The sequence below is a fragment of the Bombina bombina genome, chromosome 1 (genome assembly GCF_027579735.1).
Source record: "Bombina bombina isolate aBomBom1 chromosome 1, aBomBom1.pri, whole genome shotgun sequence".
Taxonomy (NCBI): Eukaryota; Metazoa; Chordata; class Amphibia; order Anura; family Bombinatoridae; genus Bombina; species Bombina bombina.
The window spans coordinates 270,518,940-270,538,495 of record NC_069499.1 but is presented as its reverse complement, the minus strand read 5'-3'; the positions used below and the strand labels follow the sequence as shown (position 1 = coordinate 270,538,495).

At 42.2% G+C, this 19,556-nt stretch overlaps 1 protein-coding gene across 11 annotated transcripts in view; it reads right to left on the bottom strand.

Annotated features, from left to right (window-relative positions):
* The window catches only part of RYR3 (ryanodine receptor 3), a 1,083,635-nt gene that overhangs the window by 516,324 nt on the left and 547,755 nt on the right, over positions 1 to 19,556 (bottom strand). For 6 of the 11 annotated variants that reach the window (XM_053697972.1, XM_053697979.1, XM_053697975.1 and 3 more), the window contains one exon: positions 10,149 to 10,312. In XM_053697972.1, coding sequence (XP_053553947.1) covers positions 10,149 to 10,312 — 164 coding nt within the window. Of the gene's footprint in view, positions 1 to 10,148; positions 10,331 to 19,556 lie in introns of all 11 variants that reach the window. The other 5 variants (XM_053697970.1, XM_053697969.1, XM_053697973.1 and 2 more) reach the window with 1 other exon arrangement.

Here is a 19,556-nt window from a genome sequence, read left to right as displayed (position 1 = left end):
GGGCATAGCCCAAGTTCCCACTACCGTGTAACACCCCAACCAGCCCTGAGATCCAAGATTCCAAATCCACCCAAGACTGGGTCAGGAAAAAAGCCAAGCAAAGCTTCAGCAACTGGAAATGTCCAGGAGAAAAACAGGTACGGGCACCTAATAGTTCAGGCAAACTTTACCCTAGAACTAAACACCCCAACTGACCAAAAAGCCAGACACAAGGGTATGGATGCATATTACCGGAATCTACGCCATGGAACAGGAACACGGCCTTTCAAGTGTGACGGATAGTAGCATCGCCTCCACCATGGACTTAAGAGAAGAAATCAGGCAGTGGAGCGAAGTTCGACAACGCTGATTGCCTGAGGAGCTGTTAATCTGAGTCGGGATGGTTTGGCAGAATGACTCTCCCTGCATCTCCGGACTCTAACTTTCATCCAATCCCTCACTGAGAGACTGAGAGACTGACAGGACTACTTAAAACTCCTGTCCCATGCCGAAGAGTACTGCCTTCCATAAGAAAGCCTCCTGGGACAAAGGCAAAGAATGACTGGGGGATGAGGGGAGTGGGAGGAGTATTTAAAGGGACAGTCTAGTCAAAATTAAACTTTCATTATTCAGATAGGACATGTAATTTTAATCAACTTTCCAATTTACTTTTATCATCAAATTTGCTTTTTTTCCTTTAGTATTTTTAGTTGAAACTAAACCTAGGCAGGTTATGCTAACAAAATATGCTAATTTCTAAACCCTTGAGGGCTGCCTCTTATCACATGCTTTTTAAATTCCATTTCAACACAAAGAGACAGAAAGTACACGTGGGCCATATAGATAACACTGTGTTCAGGCACAGAAAGTTATTTAAGATTTAGCCCATCACAATGCTAACTGCAAGACAATAGATGATAAACAGTCACAGTCATGTGATCATGGGGCTGGAAGAAGGTTCTTAGATACAAGGTAATCACAGAGGTAAAAAGTATATTAATATAACTGTGTTGGTTGTGAAAAACTGGGGAATGGGTAATAAAGGGATTATCTATCTTTTAAAACAATACTATTCTATTTTATTGTAGACTGTCCCTTTAAGCCTTTGGCTGTGTTGTCTTTGCCTCCTCCTGGTGGCCAGGTTCTTATTTTCGAAAAGTAATGAATGCAGCTGTGGACTGTTTTCATTTAAGAAGAAAAAAACGAACGGCACCTGACACCCACAATGGCTGGGACACTCACCACCTCCTATGACCAAATCCAAATGAAGCAGAAAGTCCTCGTCGCAATGCAGTCAGGAATGCGGAAGCGTAAAAACCCAGCGTAACAACGCCCGGTCATAAGGTGAACCTTAAATTCCAAAAAAAGCACCAGAAAAAGGTGGCAACTAGGCCCCTCTAAATGCTTCAAGCAATTATCCTGTCTTAGCCCCAGAGCCAATACACATTACACAAAGAAGGGAGATCACATAAGAAACATGATTAAGGAACCCCACCCTGTTAACTAATCCCCCCTAAGGAAGGAATTATCCCATGATACCCAGATCCGTACAGAGGAGTCTCACTGAGACCCATACCTATCTGTCACATAACAACATAACATTCATATTGATAAAATGAAACAATCTTACCAGAATCTACACCGTGGAACAGGAACACGGCCCTTCAAGTGTGACGGATATAGGCGTCTCCTCCGTCACTGAGAGACTAACAGGACTACTTAAAACTTCTGTCCCATTGCGAAGAGTACTAGCCTCCATGAGAGACACACTTTACGTAAAAATTAATAAAAGTACTTTCTAAATAAAAATAAACTTTTGACACTTCTCTGCCAACCTCTTGGGACGAAAGGCAAAGAATGACTGGGGGATAGGGGAAGTGGGAGGAGTATTTGAGCCTTTGGCTGGTGTGTCTTTGCCTCCTCCTGGTGGCCAGGTTCTTATTTCCCACAAGTAATGAATGCGGCTGTGGACTCTTTCCCATTAGGAAGAAAAAGAGTTGTAGGGAGGGAGAGTTGAAAGAAGTCATGTGATATTGAAACTGAGGAGATAATGATCGAGAAATAAGGTTAAGGAACCCGAAGGGCAATATATAACAGCAACACCTAAAGAGAGGGGAAAGAATAAGCAATTATTATTATGTGGGTTTCAAACAAAGAAAATGTGAGGTTGCATTTGTTGAAAGGTATAAGGAGAGGAAGTAAAAAATTATAACAGCCAGGTTAGCGTGTGTATTACAAGTTGAAAGTAAAAAACTAGCGAGTGGCGAAACCACCTTGGAGTATGGCTGAAGTGGAGACCATGCAGCGGTGGACACTGTGTCTGAAGGAGAGCCAGGTTTCTGTGAGAGGAAGAAGGATGAGGGAATGGGTGATAAAGAGGTTGTGGATAGAAGAGAGATTGTTGCAAACAGAGCAATAGTTCCAGAGTGCACAAGTGAAGGGGGTGTTGGCTTTAGATAGAAAACAGAATTTATGTTTACCTGATAAATTACTTTCTCCAACGGTGTGTCCGGTCCACGGCGTCATCCTTACTTGTGGGATATTCTCTTCCCCAACAGGAAATGGCAAAGAGCCCAGCAAAGCTGGTCACATGATCCCTCCTAGGCTCCGCCTACCCCAGTCATTCGACCGACGTTAAGGAGGAATATTTGCATAGGAGAAACCATATGGTACCGTGGTGACTGTAGTTAAAGAAAATAAATTATCAGACCTGATTAAAAAAACCAGGGCGGGCCGTGGACCGGACACACCGTTGGAGAAAGTAATTTATCAGGTAAACATAAATTCTGTTTTCTCCAACATAGGTGTGTCCGGTCCACGGCGTCATCCTTACTTGTGGGAACCAATACCAAAGCTTTAGGACACGGATGAAGGGAGGGAGCAAATCAGGTCACCTAAATGGAAGGCACCACGGCTTGCAAAACCTTTCTCCCAAAAATAGCCTCAGAAGAAGCAAAAGTATCAAACTTGTAAAATTTGGTAAAAGTGTGCAGTGAAGACCAAGTCGCTGCCCTACATATCTGATCAACAGAAGCCTCGTTCTTGAAGGCCCATGTGGAAGCCACAGCCCTAGTGGAATGAGCTGTGATTCTTTCGGGAGGCTGCCGTCCGGCAGTCTCGTAAGCCAATCTGATGATGCTTTTAATCCAAAAAGAGAGAGAGGTAGAAGTTGCTTTTTGACCTCTCCTTTTACCGGAATAAACAACAAACAAGGAAGATGTTTGTCTAAAATCCTTTGTAGCATCTAAATAGAATTTTAGAGCGCGAACAACATCCAAATTGTGCAACAAACGTTCCTTCTTTGAAACTGGTTTCGGACACAGAGAAGGTACGATAATCTCCTGGTTAATGTTTTTGTTAGAAACAACTTTTGGAAGAAAACCAGGTTTAGTACGTAAAACCACCTTATCTGCATGGAACACCAGATAAGGAGGAGAACACTGCAGAGCAGATAATTCTGAAACTCTTCTAGCAGAAGAAATTGCAACTAAAAACAAAACTTTCCAAGATAATAACTTAATATCAACGGAATGTAAGGGTTCAAACGGAACCCCCTGAAGAACTGAAAGAACTAAATTGAGACTCCAAGGAGGAGTCAAAGGTTTGTAAACAGGCTTAATTCTAACCAGAGCCTGAACAAAGGCTTGAACATCTGGCACAGCGGCCAGCTTTTTGTGAAGTAACACAGACAAGGCAGAAATCTGTCCCTTCAGGGAACTTGCAGATAATCCTTTTTCCAATCCTTCTTGAAGGAAGAATAGAATCCTAGGAATCTTAACCTTGTCCCAAGGGAATCCCTTAGATTCACACCAACAGATATATTTTTTCCAAGTTTGTGGTAAATCTTTCTAGTTACAGGCTTTCTGGCCTGAACAAGAGTATCGATAACAGAATCTGAGAACCCTCGCTTCGATAAGATCAAGCGTTCAATCTCCAAGCAGTCAGCTGGAGTGAAACCAGATTCGGATGTTCGAACGGACCCTGAACAAGAAGGTCTCGTCTCAAAGGTAGCTTCCAAGGTGGAGCCGATGACATATTCACCATATCTGCATACCAAGTCCTGCGTGGCCACGCAGGAGCTATCAAGATCACCGACGCCCTCTCCTGATTGATCCTGGCTACCAGCCTGGGGATGAGAGGAAACGGCGGGAACACATAAGCTAGTTTGAAGGTCCAAGGTGCTACTAGTGCATCCACTAGAGCCGCCTTGGGATCCCTGGATCTGGACCCGTAGCAAGGAACTTTGAAGTTCTGACGAGAGGCCATCAGATCCATGTCTGGAATGCCCCACAGCTGAGTGACTTGGGCAAAGATTTCCGGATGGAGTTCCCACTCCCCCGGATGCAATGTCTGACGACTCAGAAAATCCGCTTCCCAATTTTCCACTCCTGGGATGTGGATAGCAGACAGGTGGCAGGAGTGAGACTCCGCCCATAGAATGATTTTGGTCACTTCTTCCATCGCCAGGGAACTCCTTGTTCCCCCCTGATGGTTGATGTACGCAACAGTTGTCATGTTGTCTGATTGAAACCGTATGAACTTGGCCCTCGCTAGCTGAGGCCAAGCCTTGAGAGCATTGAATATCGCTCTCAGTTCCAGAATATTTATCGGTAACAGAGATTCTTCCCGAGACCAAAGACCCTGAGCTTTCAGGGATCCCCAGACCGCGCCCCAGCCCATCAGACTGGCGTCGGTCGTGACAATGACCCACTCTGGTCTGCGGAATGTCATCCCTCGTGACAGGTTGTCCAGGGACAGCCACCAACGGAGTGAGTCTCTGGTCCTCTGATTTACTTGTATCTTCGGAGACAAGTCTGTATAGTCCCCATTCCACTGACTGAGCATGCACAGTTGTAATGGTCTTAGATGAATGCGCGCAAAAGGAACTATGTCCATTGCCGCTACCATCAACCCGATCACTTCCATGCACTGAGCTATGGAAGGAAGAGGAACAGAATGAAGTATCCGACAAGAGTCTAGAAGTTTTGTTTTTCTGGCCTCTGTCAGAAAAATCCTCATTTCTAAGGAGTCTATTATTGTTCCCAAGAAGGGAACCCTTGTTGACGGAGATAGAGAACTCTTTTCCACGTTCACTTTCCATCCGTGAGATCTGAGAAAGGCCAGGACAATGTCCGTGTGAGCCTTTGCTTGAGGAAGGGACGACGCTTGAATTAGAATGTCGTCCAAGTAAGGTACTACAGCAATGCCCCTTGGTCTTAGCACAGCTAGAAGGGACCCTAGTACCTTTGTGAAAATCCTTGGAGCAGTGGCTAATCCGAAAGGAAGCGCCACGAACTGGTAATGTTTGTCCAGGAATGCGAACCTCAGGAACCGATGATGTTCCTTGTGGATAGGAATATGTAGATACGCATCCTTTAAATCCACCGTGGTCATGAATTGACCTTCCTGGATGGAAGGAAGAATAGTTCGAATGGTTTCCATCTTGAACGATGGAACCTTGAGAAACTTGTTTAAGATCTTGAGATCTAAGATTGGTCTGAACGTTCCCTCTTTTTTTGGGAACTATGAACAGATTGGAGTAGAATCCCATCCCTTGTTCTCTTAATGGAACAGGATGAATCACTCCCATTTTTAACAGGTCTTCTACACAATGTAAGAATGCCTGTCTTTTTATGTGGTCTGAAGACAACTGAGACCTGTGGAACCTCCCCCTTGGGGGAAGTCCCTTGAATTCCAGAAGATAACCTTGGGAGACTATTTCTAGCGCCCAAGGATCCAGAACATCTCTTGCCCAAGCCTGAGCGAAGAGAGAGAGTCTGCCCCCCACCAGATCCGGTCCCGGATCGGGGGCCAACATTTCATGCTGTCTTGGTAGCAGTGGCAGGTTTCTTGGCCTGCTTACCCTTGTTCCAGCCTTGCATTGGTCTCCAAGCTGGCTTGGCTTGAGAAGTATTACCCTCTTGCTTAGAGGACGTAGCACTTTGGGCTGGTCCGTTTCTACGAAAGGGACGAAAATTAGGTTTATTTTTTGCCTTGAAAGGCCGATCCTGAGGAAGGGCGTGGCCCTTACCCCCAGTGATATCAGAGATAATCTCTTTCAAGTCAGGGCCAAACAGCGTTTTCCCCTTGAAAGGAATGTTAAGTAGCTTGTTCTTGGAAGACGCATCAGCCGACCAAGATTTCAACCAAAGCGCTCTGCGCGCCACAATAGCAAACCCAGAATTCTTAGTCGCTAACCTAGCCAATTGCAAAGTGGCGTCTAGGGTGAAAGAATTAGCCAATTTGAGAGCATTGATTCTGTCCATAATCTCCTCATAAGGAGGAGAATCACTATCGACCGCCTTTATCAGCTCATCGAACCAGAAACATGCGGCTGTAGCGACAGGGACAATGCATGAAATTGGTTGTAGAAGGTAACCCTGCTGAACAAACATCTTTTTAAGCAAACCTTCTAATTTTTTATCCATAGGATCTTTGAAAGCACAACTATCCTCTATGGGTATAGTGGTGCGTTTGTTTAAAGTGGAAACCGCTCCCTCGACCTTGGGGACTGTCTGCCATAAGTCCTTTCTGGGGTCGACCATAGGAAACAATTTTTTAAATATGGGGGGAGGGACGAAAGGAATACCGGGCCTTTCCCATTCTTTATTAACAATGTCCGCCACCCGCTTGGGTATAGGAAAAGCTTCTGGGAGCCCCGGCACCTCTAGGAACTTGTCCATTTTACATAGTTTCTCTGGGATGACCAACTTGTCACAATCATCCAGAGTGGATAATACCTCCTTAAGCAGAATGCGGAGATGTTCCAACTTAAATTTAAATGCAATCACATCAGGTTCAGCTTGTTGAGAAATGTTACCTGAATCAGTAATTTTTCCCTCAGACAAAACCTCCCTGGCCCCATCAGACTGGGTTAGGGGCCCTTCCGAAATATTATTATCAGCGTCGTCATGCTCTTCAGTATCTAAAACAGAGCAGTCGCGCTTACGCTGATAAGGGTTCATTTTGGCTAAAATGTTTTTGACAGAATTATCCATTACAGCCGTTAATTGTTGCATAGTAAGGAGTATTGGCGCGCTAGATGTACTAGGGGCCTCCTGAGTGGGCAAGACTCGTGTAGACGAAGGAGGGAATGATGCAGTACCATGCTTACTCCCCTCACTTGAGGAATCATCTTGGGCATCATTGTCATTGTCACATAAATCACATTTATTTAAATGAATAGGAATTCTGGCTTCCCCACATTCAGAACACAGTCTATCTGGTAGTTCAGACATGTTAAACAGGCATAAACTTGATAACAAAGTACAAAAAACGTTTTAAAATAAAACCGTTACTGTCACTTTAAATTTTAAACTGAACACACTTTATTACTGCAATTGCGAAAAAACATGAAGGAATTGTTCAAAATTCACCAAATTTTCACCACAGTGTCTTAAAGCCTTAAAAGTATTGCACACCAAATTTGGAAGCTTTAACCCTTAAAATAACGGAACCGGAGCCGTTTTGAACTTTAACCCCTTTACAGTCCCTGGTATCTGCTTTGCTGAGACCCAACCAAGCCCCAAGGGGAATACGATACCAAATGACGCCTTCAGAAAGTCTTTTCTAAGTATCAGAGCTCCTCTCACATGCGACTGCATGCCATGCCTCTCAAAAACAAGAGCGCAACACCGGCGCGAAAATGAGGCTCTGCCTATGCTTTGGGAAAGCCCCTAAAGAATAAGGTGTCTAAAACAGTGCCTGCCGATATTATTATATCAAAATACCCAGATAAAATGATTCCTCAAGGCTAAATATGTGTTAATAATGAATCGATTTAGCCCAGAAAAAGTCTACAGTCTTAATAAGCCCTTTTTGAAGCCCTTATTTATGATCGTAATAAACATGGCTTACCGGATCCCATAGGGAAAATGACAGCTTCCAGCATTACATCGTCTTGTTAGAATGTGTCATACCTCAAGCAGCAAGAGACTGCTCACTGTTCCCCCAACTGAAGTTAATTGCTCTCAACAGTCCTGTGTGGAACAGCCATGGATTTTAGTGACGGTTGCTAAAATCATTTTCCTCATACAAACAGAAATCTTCATCTCTTTTCTGTTTCTGAGTAAATAGTACATACCAGCACTATTTTAAAATAACAAACTCTTGATTGAATAATAAAAACTACAGTTAAACACTAAAAAACTCTAAGCCATCTCCGTGGAGATGTTGCCTGTACAACGGCAAAGAGAATGACTGGGGTAGGCGGAGCCTAGGAGGGATCATGTGACCAGCTTTGCTGGGCTCTTTGCCATTTCCTGTTGGGGAAGAGAATATCCCACAAGTAAGGATGACGCCGTGGACCGGACACACCTATGTTGGAGAAAAGGAATTTAAGTAAGGTTTTCAGATTTCTGATTTCTAGGTTTATGGAAAGACATACTTGGGTGGGCTAGGTTAGGAAGCTGTGGGGGACAAGAATTGGGAGAGATACCACCAGCAGCTAGGATGAGTAAGAGGGAGAGTGACATAAGATGATATACAGATTTACAGTATTGAGAGTGTCTTTGGGATGAGGTGCAGAGGAGAGAGAGAGAAAGAGAGAGAGAGAGAGAGAGAGAGAGAGCGTTAAGGAATGTGTGAAGTGAGAAAAGAGGTAGCAAAAAGAACCATGAAGATATAGAGCTTTTTACAACAAGAGAATCAGCGAAATTTGCTTAATTCCCAGGGTAATCTTTTTTGAAAAGTTATCTAGGTAGGTGCCTGGAGCACTAAATGGCAGGAAATAGTTATCTAGCAAATGGATAAAATTTTTGAAAAACTGCTGCCATAAAGTGCTCCAGACATCTTCTGAGCTTACGCCCTTGATTTTCAACAAAAGATACCAGGAAAACAAAGAAAATGTGATAACAAAAGTATATTAGAAAGTTGTTTAAAATTGTATGCTCTATCTGAATCAGGAAAGAAAAAAATGGGTTTCCTGTTCCTTTAATGGAAGCTGAAAAGTATTTTCAGAATACTGGTGAAAAAGTTTCCCATCTATGTCAACAAGACAATGTAAATAATATTAATGGGAATCTGACAATATTTCGGCTTAAAATTCCCACTTTTCCACAGCACAAACAGCAGCCCCCAGCCCTTGATGAACTACATGGTCCTGAGCTTAACCCCTTAAAAAAAACAAAAAAGATAGCCCTCTTGGAGGTGGTCTCTTGTAGTGCTATTTGTTTGCCTCTGGTGTATGCAGACAGTTTCATTATAGCCCTTTATCAGGTCTGTGTCAAGGATGAAGGGCTGCAATTTGTGCTGCAGGTCAGGAGGTAACCAATCACAGTGTCACCACCAAAATTACTGCATTCTGTTAAACTGCAGATCCTTCAGCTTTTCGTTAATCTTGTAGTGAAGTGATCTAGCAGTTGTTCTCTAAGAGCACTTCCATCTGATGAAAGACTTATTTACCATCATTTTATCAAGCTACTTTTGGTGTTATTCCCAAGGTTAAGTAGTAACAGAGCATGTAAAGAAAACATCTGGTATCAGGGTATGAAAAGCACATCTTTCTAAAGAAATGAACATAACAGCACCTAACTGGATTAGATGACAAAATAATTATGAATAAAAATGTCCATATTTTCAAGAGAATGGCTCTACTGCAAAAAAGTACACACATCAGGTTAGAAGTAGATAAACATGGCTCTTTGGCTCTGTGTAATCTATTTAGAAGAAAGGTAAAATGATATCTATAAGAGGTAAGATTTATGCATGACAGTACAGATCAGGAATGTAGAATCAATGTATACATTTTAGCACACAGTCAAGTCCCTCTTCTCTGCTATCACTTTGCATAAAGATATTGATTTCATCCAGCCTTGGCACTTTGTAGGTAACAGTATGAATCAAGAAGAAAAGGTATTGCCTACTCAAACACCACATATATGTCTGTGCTTCAGGACAACAGGGACCATTCATTGATTTCAGATCACTTGTTGTTTTTTTTAGTGCACAAGAAAACTTATGTTTGCATTTTTTTAATTCAGGAAAAAAACAGTAGTTCTATCTCCATTTTAGAACAATCCATTTCTCAAGTAATTGTTTATGATTTCATATTAGATTTGCATTGAGGGGGTCTCCCAGGCATTGCAAAGGAATGGTTTTAAACTCACACACAGTGTAAACCCAGATTTATTGCAGTAAAGAACCAGTGAAGCTGCAATATCAGAACTCACTTGACAGTGTTGATGGGTTTTGGGTCAAAGTTTCCCTCAGAATCCACTGACATCTGTTTCTCTGGTGTTGCTTTAATCCTGGTATCTACATAATCTGGAGGCAGAGCCCCAGCTATAGCACTAAGGCAGGGCATGGCCATTCTGAAGAGCTCAGCATCATACTTCTGCAGGAGAGATAGGAACTGGTTGGAAAGTCCCACAGAGAAACATGCAAATGGTTAGTGACAGCAACACAGCAGGTCACAACAGTAGCTGGAGAAGACAATCATTAAAAAAGAAGAGCCAGATAGCATTGTAAGGACATGCAGGAAGGTCTGACATGTACACACTTCTGTTACCAAGCAGTTGTTGCAGTAGCACCCCCTATGCCTAGGAGGATTAGGTGTAAGATGTTATAAGTATAAAGTACATAGATATTAACACAATAACTGTTATCATGTCTTATAGCACAGCCACATCTCCAATAGACCAACAAACAGAGCACACAATTTAGTGATTACTAACACACTGTCGTGTTGCATAGACACAAAGCAAAATCCCATGCGACCAATAGACTGTCATTATATACTAGCTGTGTTAATAGAAACTGGAACTCTATCAAATGTCAGTTTTTAGGCTACACTTAATCCTACTCGTGCACCTCTGTCAATTCATGACTTATATCCCCTTTTTATTACAACGGAGCAACTACAATGATTTTGTTATTTCCTGCCTAGTCCGCTCAATCCCCAGATGGCTGAGCTAGCTCAAGTAAATAAAAGCTTGAAACTGATGCAGCAAAAGAATCAGACACCAGTGATGAAAGCTAAATATTAGCTGCTCATTCTGCTCTATATCATCAGGACTTAGTTCTCAATAACTTTATTACCCCATGAATCACTGTGAACAACTTACACACTTTACCAGAATATACACGACAACTGCAGTGACTCACTGACTCCCACTTATGAGAACTAAAGGACAACACTGGTGCATTTTAGATGTTCTATTATAGCATCTATGTTCTGTTAACTAATGTAATTCTTTACAGTATGTATTCTGAGCAAGGCTTAAAGAAACAGCAAAGTCAAAATTAAACTTTCATGATTCAGATACAACTTGCAATTTTAATCAATTTTTCATTTCCTTCTATTATCTAATTTGATTCTTTCTTTGGGATCCTTTGTTGAAAAGCAGACCTAGGTAGTCTCAGGAACAGTAATGCACTACTGGGAGCTAGCAGCTGATTGATTGCTGCACATACTGTATATGCCTCTTCTCAATGGCTGGCCCGATGTGTTCAGCTCGCTGCCAGCAGTGAATTGCTGCTTTCTTCAACAAAGAATACAAAGAGAATGAAGCTCATTTAATAATATAAGAAAATGTGAAAATATTTAAAATTGGATGCTCTATTTGAATCTTGAAAGGAAAAAAATGTCTTTCATGTCCCTTTAAAGGAACAGCTAAGTCTAAATTAAGCATTTGTGATTCAGAAATAGCATGCAATTGTAAACAACTTTCTTACTTCTATCATCAAATTTGCTTCCTTCTCATGTTATTCTTTGTTAAAGAGATATCTGGATAGGTAGCGTTCACATGTCTAGAGCACTACATGAAAGGAAAAAGTGCTGCCATCTAGTGCTCTTGCTAATGTATAGCATTGTTTGAAAACTGCTGCTATATAGTGCTGCAGACACGTGCACACTCGAGCTTACATTTCTGCTTTTCAACAAATGATAACAAGAAAACAAAGAAAAAACAGAATTTATGTTTACCTGATAAATTACTTTCTCCAACGGTGTGTCCGGTCCACGGCGTCATCCTTACTTGTGGGATATTCTCTTCCCCAACAGGAAATGGCAAAGAGCCCAGCAAAGCTGGTCACATGATCCCTCCTAGGCTCCGCCTTCCCCAGTCATTCGACCGACGTAAAGGAGGAATATTTGCATAGGAGAAATCATATGATACCGTGGTGACTGTAGTTAAAGAAAATAAATTATCAGACCTGATTAAAAAACCAGGGCGGGCCGTGGACCGGACACACCGTTGGAGAAAGTAATTTATCAGGTAAACATAAATTCTGTTTTCTCCAACATAGGTGTGTCCGGTCCACGGCGTCATCCTTACTTGTGGGAACCAATACCAAAGCTTTAGGACACGGATGAAGGGAGGGAGCAAATCAGGTCACCTAGATGGAAGGCACCACGGCTTGCAAAACCTTTCTCCCAAAAATAGCCTCAGAAGAAGCAAAAGTATCAAATTTGTAAAATTTAGTAAAAGTGTGCAGTGAAGACCAAGTCGCTGCCTTACATATCTGATCAACAGAAGCCTCGTTCTTGAAGGCCCATGTGGAAGCCACGGCCCTAGTGGAATGAGCTGTGATTGTTTCAGGAGGCTGCCGTCCGGCAGTCTCGTAAGCCAATCTGATGATACTTTTAAGCCAAAAAGAGAGAGAGGTAGAAGTTGCTTTTTGACCTCTCCTTTTACCAGAATAAACAACAAACAAGGAAGATGTTTGTCTAAAATCCTTTGTAGCATCTAAATAGAATTTTAGAGCACGAACTACATCCAAATTGTGCAACAAACGTTCCTTCTTTGAAACTGGATTCGGACACAAAGAAGGCACGACTATCTCCTGGTTAATGTTTTTGTTAGAAACAACTTTCGGAAGAAAACCAGGTTTAGTACGCAAAACCACCTTATCTGCATGGAACACCAGATAAGGAGGAGAACACTGCAGAGCAGATAACTCTGAAACTCTTCTAGCAGAAGAAATTGCAACCAAAAACAAAACTTTCCAAGATAATAACTTAATATCAACGGAATGTAAGGGTTCAAATGGAACCCCCTGAAGAACTGAAAGAACTAAATTGAGACTCCAAGGAGGAGTCAAAGGTTTGTAAACAGGCTTGATTCTAACCAGAGCCTGAACAAAAGCTTGAACATCTCAGCTGCCAGCTTTTTGTGAAGTAACACAGACAAAGCAGAAATCTGTCCCTTCAAAGAACTTGCAGATAATCCTTTCTCCAAACCTTCTTGAAGAAAGGATAGAATCTTAGGAATTTTTATCTTGTCCCAAGGGAATCCTTTAGATTCACACCAACAGATATATCTTTTCCATATTTTATGGTAGATTTTTCTAGTTACAGGCTTTCTGGCCTGAACAAGAGTATCAATGACAGAATCTGAGAACCCTCGCTTTGATAAAATCAAGCGTTCAATCTCCAAGCAGTCAGTTGGAGTGAGACCAGATTCGGATGTTCGAACGGACCTTGAACAAGAAGGTCCCGTCTCAAAGGTAGCTTCCATGGTGGAGCCGATGACATATTCACCAGGTCTGCATACCAAGTCCTGCGTGGCCACGCAGGAGCTATCAAGATCACCGATGCCCTCTCCTGATTGATCCTGGCTACCAGCCTGGGGATGAGAGGAAACGGTGGGAATACATACGCTAGTTTGAAGGTCCAAGGTGCTACTAGTGCATCTACTAGAGTCGCCTTGGGATCCCTGGATCTGGACCCGTAGCAAGGAACCTTGAAGTTCTGACGAGAGGCCATCAGATCCATGTCTGGAATGCCCCACAACTGAGTAATTTGGGCAAAGATTTCCGGATGGAGTTCCCACTCCCCCGGATGAAATGACTGACGACTCAGAAAATCCGCTTCCCAATTTTCCACTCCTGGGATGTGGATTGCAGACAAGTGGCAGGAGTGAGTCTCCGCCCATTGAATGATTTTGGTCACTTCTTCCATCGCCAGGGAACTCCTTGTTCCCCCCTGATGGTTGATGTACGCAACAGTCGTCATGTTGTCCGATTGAAACCGTATGAATTTGGCCTTTGCTAGCTGAGGCCAAGCCTTGAGAGCATTGAATATCGCTCTCAGTTCCAGAATATTTATCGGGAGAAGAGATTCTTCCCGAGACCAAAGACCCTGAGCTTTCAGGAGTCCCCAGACCGCGCCCCAGCCCACCAGACTGGCGTCGGTCGTGACAATGACCCACTCTGGTCTGCGGAAGCTCATCCCCTGTGACAGGTTGTCCAGGGACAGCCACCAACGGAGTGAATCTCTGGTCCTCTGATCTACTTGTATCGTCGGAGACAAGTCTGTATAATCCCCATTCCACTGACTGAGCATGCACAGTTGTAATGGTCTCAGATGAATTCGCGCAAAAGGAACTATGTCCATTGCCGCGACCATCAAACCTATTACTTCCATGCACTGCGCTATGGAAGGAAGAGGAACAGAATGAAGTACTTGACAAGAGTTTAGAAGTTTTGATTTTCTGGCCTCTGTCAGAAAAATCCTCATTTCTAAGGAGTCTATTATTGTTCCCAAGAAGGGAACTCTTGTTGACGGAGATAGAGAACTTTTTTCTACGTTCACTTTCCACCCGTGAGATCTGAGAAAGGCCAGGATGATGTCCGTGTGAGCCTTTGCTTGTGGAAGGGACGACGCTTGAATCAGAATGTCGTCCAAGTAAGGTACTACTGCAATGCCCCTTGGTCTTAGCACCGCTAGAAGGGATCCCAGTACCTTTGTGAAAATTCTTGGAGCAGTGGCTAATCCGAACGGAAGTGCCACAAACTGGTAATGCTTGTCCAGAAAGGCGAACCTTAGGAACCGATGATGTTCCTTGTGGATAGGAATATGTAGATACGCATCCTTTAAATCCACCGTGGTCATGAATTGACCTTCCTGGATGGAAGGAAGAATTGTTCGAATGGTTTCCATTTTGAACGATGGAACCTTGAGAAACTTGTTTAGGATCTTGAGATCTAAGATTGGTCTGAATGTTCCCTCTTTTTTGGGAACTATGAACAGATTGGAGTAGAACCCCATCCCTTGTTCTCCTAATGGAACAGGATGAATCACTCCCATTTTTAACAGGTCTTCTACACAATGTAAGAATGCCTGTTTTTTTATGTGGTCTGAAGACAATTGAGACCTGTGGAACCTCCCCCTTGGGGGAAGCCCCTTGAATTCCAGAAGATAACCTTGGGAGACTATTTCCAGCGCCCAAGGATCCAGAACATCTCTTGCCCAAGCCTGAGCGAAGAGAGAGAGTCTGCCCCCCACCAGATCCGGTCCCGGATCGGGGGCCAACATCTCATGCTGTCTTGGTAGCAGTGGCAGGTTTCTTGGCCTGCTTACCTTTGTTCCAGCCTTGCATTGGCCTCCAGGCTGGCTTGGCTTGAGAAGTATTACCCTCTTGCTTAGAGGATGTAGCACTTGGGGCTGGTCCGTTTCTGCGAAAGGGACGAAAATTTGGTTTATTTTTAGCCTTGAAAGACCTATCCTGAGGAAGGGCGTGGCCCTTACCCCCAGTGATATCAGAAATAATCTCTTTCAAGTCAGGGCCAAACAGCGTTTTCCCCTTGAAAGGAATGTTAAGCAATTTGTTCTTGGAAGATGCATCCGCTGACCAAGATTTTAGCCAAAGCGCTCTGCGCGCCACAATAGCAAACCCAGAATTTTTCGCCGCTAATCTAGCCAATTGCAAAGTGGCGTCTAAGGTGAAAGAGTTAGCCAATTTGAGAGCATGAATTCTGTCCAAAATCTCCTCATAAGAAGAATCTTTATTGAGCGCCTTTTCTAGTTCATCGAACCAGAAGCACGCTGCTGTAGTGACAGGAACAATGCATGAAATTGGTTGTAGAAGGTAACCTTGCTGAACAAACATCTTTTTAAGCAAACCCTCTAATTTTTTATCCATAGGATCTTTGAAAGCACAACTATCTTCTATGGGTATAGTGGTGCGTTTGTTTAGAGTAGAAACCGCCCCCTCGACCTTGGGGACTGTCTGCCATAAGTCCTTTCTGGGGTCGACCATAGGAAACAATTTCTTAAATATAGGGGGAGGGACGAAAGGTATGCCGGGCCTTTCCCATTCTTTGTTTACAATATCCGCCACCCGCTTGGGTATAGGAAAAGCTTCGGGGGGCCCCGGGACCTCTAGGAACTTGTCCATCTTACATAATTTCTCTGGAATGACCAAATTCTCACAATCATCCAGAGTAGATAACACCTCCTTAAGCAGAGCGCGGAGATGTTCCAATTTAAATTTGAATGTAATCACATCAGGTTCAGCTTGTTGAGAAATTTTCCCTGAATCTGAAATTTCTCCCTCAGACAAAACCTCCCTGGCCCCCTCAGACTGGTGTAGGGGCACTTCAGAACCAATATCATCAGCGTCCTCATGCTCTTCCGTATTTTCTAAAACAGAGCAGTCGCGCTTTCGCTGATAAGTGGGCATTTTGGCTAAAATGTTTTTGATAGAATTATCCATTACAGCCGTTAATTGTTGCATAGTGAGGAGTATTGGCGCACTAGATGTACTAGGGGCCTCCTGTGTGGGCAAGACTGGCGTAGACGAAGGAGGGGATGATGTAGTACCATGCTTACTCCCCTCACTTGAGGAATCATCTTGGGCATCATTTTCTCTAAATTTTGTGTCACATAAATCACATCTATTTAAATGAGAAGGAACCTTGGCTTCCCCACATACAGAACACAGTCTATCTGGTAGTTCAGACATGTTAAACAGGCATAAACTTGATAACAAAGTACAAAAAACGTTTTAAAATAAAACCGTTACTGTCACTTTAAATTTTAAACTGAACACACTTTATTACTGCAAATGTGAAAAAGTATGAAGGAATTGTTCAAAATTCACCAAAATTTCACCACAGTGTCTTAAAGCCTTAAAAGTATTGCACACCAAATTTGAAAGCTTTAACTCTTAAAATAACGGAACCGGAGCCGTTTTTATGTTTAACCCCTATACAGTCCCTGGTATCTGCTTTGCTGAGACCCAACCAAGCCCAAAGGGGAATACGATACCAAATGACGCCTTCAGAAAGCCTTTTCTATGTATCTGAGCTCCTCACACATGCATCTGCATGTCATGCTTCTCAAAAACAACTGCGCAATAGAGGCGCGAAAATGAGGCTCTGCCTATGATTAGGGAAAGCCCCTAGAGAACAAGGTGTCCAATACAGTGCCTGCCGGTTATTTTACATAATTCCCAAGAATAAAATAATTCCTCAAAGCTATGAAGTATTAAAAATGCTTATATATCAATCGTTTTAGCCCAGAAAATGTCTACCAGTCTTAAAAGCCCTTGTGAAGCCCTTTATTCTTATGTAATAAAAATGGCTTACCGGATCCCATAGGGAAAATGACAGCTTCCAGCATTACCAAGTCTTGTTAGAAATGTGTCATACCTCAAGCAGCAAAAGTCTGCTCACTGTTTCCCCCAACTGAAGTTAATTCCTCTCAACAGTCCTGTGTGGAAACAGCCATCGATTTTAGTAACGGTTGCTAAAATCATTTTCCTCTTACAAACAGAAATCTTCATCACTTTTCTGTTTCAGAGTAAATAGTACATACCAGCACTATTTTAAAATAACAAACTCTTGATTGAAGAATAAAAACTACAGTTAAACACCAAAAAACTCTAAGCCATCTCCGTGGAGATGTTGCCTGTACAACGGCAAAGAGAATGACTGGGGAAGGCGGAGCCTAGGAGGGATCATGTGACCAGCTTTGCTGGGCTCTTTGCCATTTCCTGTTGGGGAAGAGAATATCCCACAAGTAAGGATGACGCCGTGGACCGGACACACCTATGTTGGAGAAATTGAAAATAGAAGTAAATTGGAAAGTTGTTTAAAATGTTATGTTCTATCTGAATCATAAAATAAATTTTTTAGGTTTTATGTCCCTTTAAATCCATTTGTTTTGAGTGACAGTAGTTGAGTCATGACTAATGGGTTAATATAAGTAATTATATAAGTAAATAAATGCAGAAACTTTAGACAACATTTGAATAGGAAGCAAATCTCCTCCCACCCACTTCTATGTCCCTCTGTTGTTTATGTTTAGCCAAGCAAAGAAGGAAATCAGAAAGGAGAGAAGGATGAAAGGAATAGTCATATCGGAGAAGGAAAAATGATTTACACCATGGAAGGTTTAAAATGCTACACCCAGAACGTGTAAAAAGGCATTTAATTGTGAGTAATAAATTCTGTTTTCTCTCACGTTCATGACATTTCATAAAACAGGAGATGGGTCATGAGTAATGAGTCCATAGCAAATAAAGAATAAACTGGGTGAGAAGACATGTAAACACATGATCCCAAAGAGCAATAAAAAAACAAAATGCTACCATAGTCCTTCACCCTCCCAATAATGTCTTCCTTCAAGAGGATAATAAAATCCAGTAAAGAGAATTGAGACTCGGGTGGGATGGTGCGTGATAATGGGTTCAATAAATTTAAGGTGCTGCAGAGAACAGCTAAATACAGGCCAGAGGAAGAAGAAGGAAAATGTGTGGAAGTGAAGGAAATTATGAGAGATGCGGATTCTCGCTCTATTAACAAGGTCAATTAAACTGTAGGGACCTGGCATAGAAGAAGAATGATAAACAGAAAGAGCAGCACTTTACCAGGAAGAAACAACAGCTCATTGGCTTGTTCTATGGTGAGATACCACCTAGGAGCAGCTTCTTTAAGCCCAATTTTGCTTTTCACAGAGGAGAACTTTCCTGAAGCATACCTAACAAGGTCAGACCAGATGAAGAATCATACCAGGTAAAGGAATGTCCTCTGCCTCTTATGGAAAAATTGAATGGTGGCAAGAGTAAGATCTAGACATAACACTAAACATTCTTAAAATACATACTGAAACTTGTTTAAGATCTCACATTATGTTTTTTTTTTTATAATTATAAAGTTATTTAAATTTAAAACTGTGAGACCATGTCTGTTGTGCTTATAAGAAAGTAGATACAAGATATCTGGAGTGTTGTGAGCATTTTCTGAGTATACATTATACATACATAAACATAATTAAAATATATAATTGTGAGGATATATATAAACCAAGGAGGGGTTGTCTGAAAAATTTACAAGTCATTAATAATATAAAGAGCATTTAAAATAAGTCATATGGGCATTTTCCTGCAGGAAGTAATTTGCCATGAGCAAAATGTGAGGGCTATAAGAGCAAGTTAAATGTCCACTGAACCTACAGGGTAGTCAAAGAAAAATGTTGGGACCATTGAATGGCATAATAAAGATGTTCCACAGAATAGTAACAGACCAACTGAAGAATTGGATCAGAAGATGGAACATTTCTGATTCTAGAAGACAGAACGACAATGTCAAATTATATTGTGTACCATTAAAAATAACCTATATGCTACTCAATTTGACACCAAGGAGTACCAGCACTGCAGATTTTAAACACATTGCAGGTGTTTCAGCTGGTGAGGGTATTTAAGAGCTTAAGTTTAGGTAGATCCTTATGACCTAAGTGGAAGGTCTGTGGCAGTTTTGAAGAAATTCCTACTCTTTCCTGTAGCTCTAGAATAGCATAAACTGGCAATGGATCTGGGGGAAGGGGACTTGTGGGAGTTGCACAAGACAAA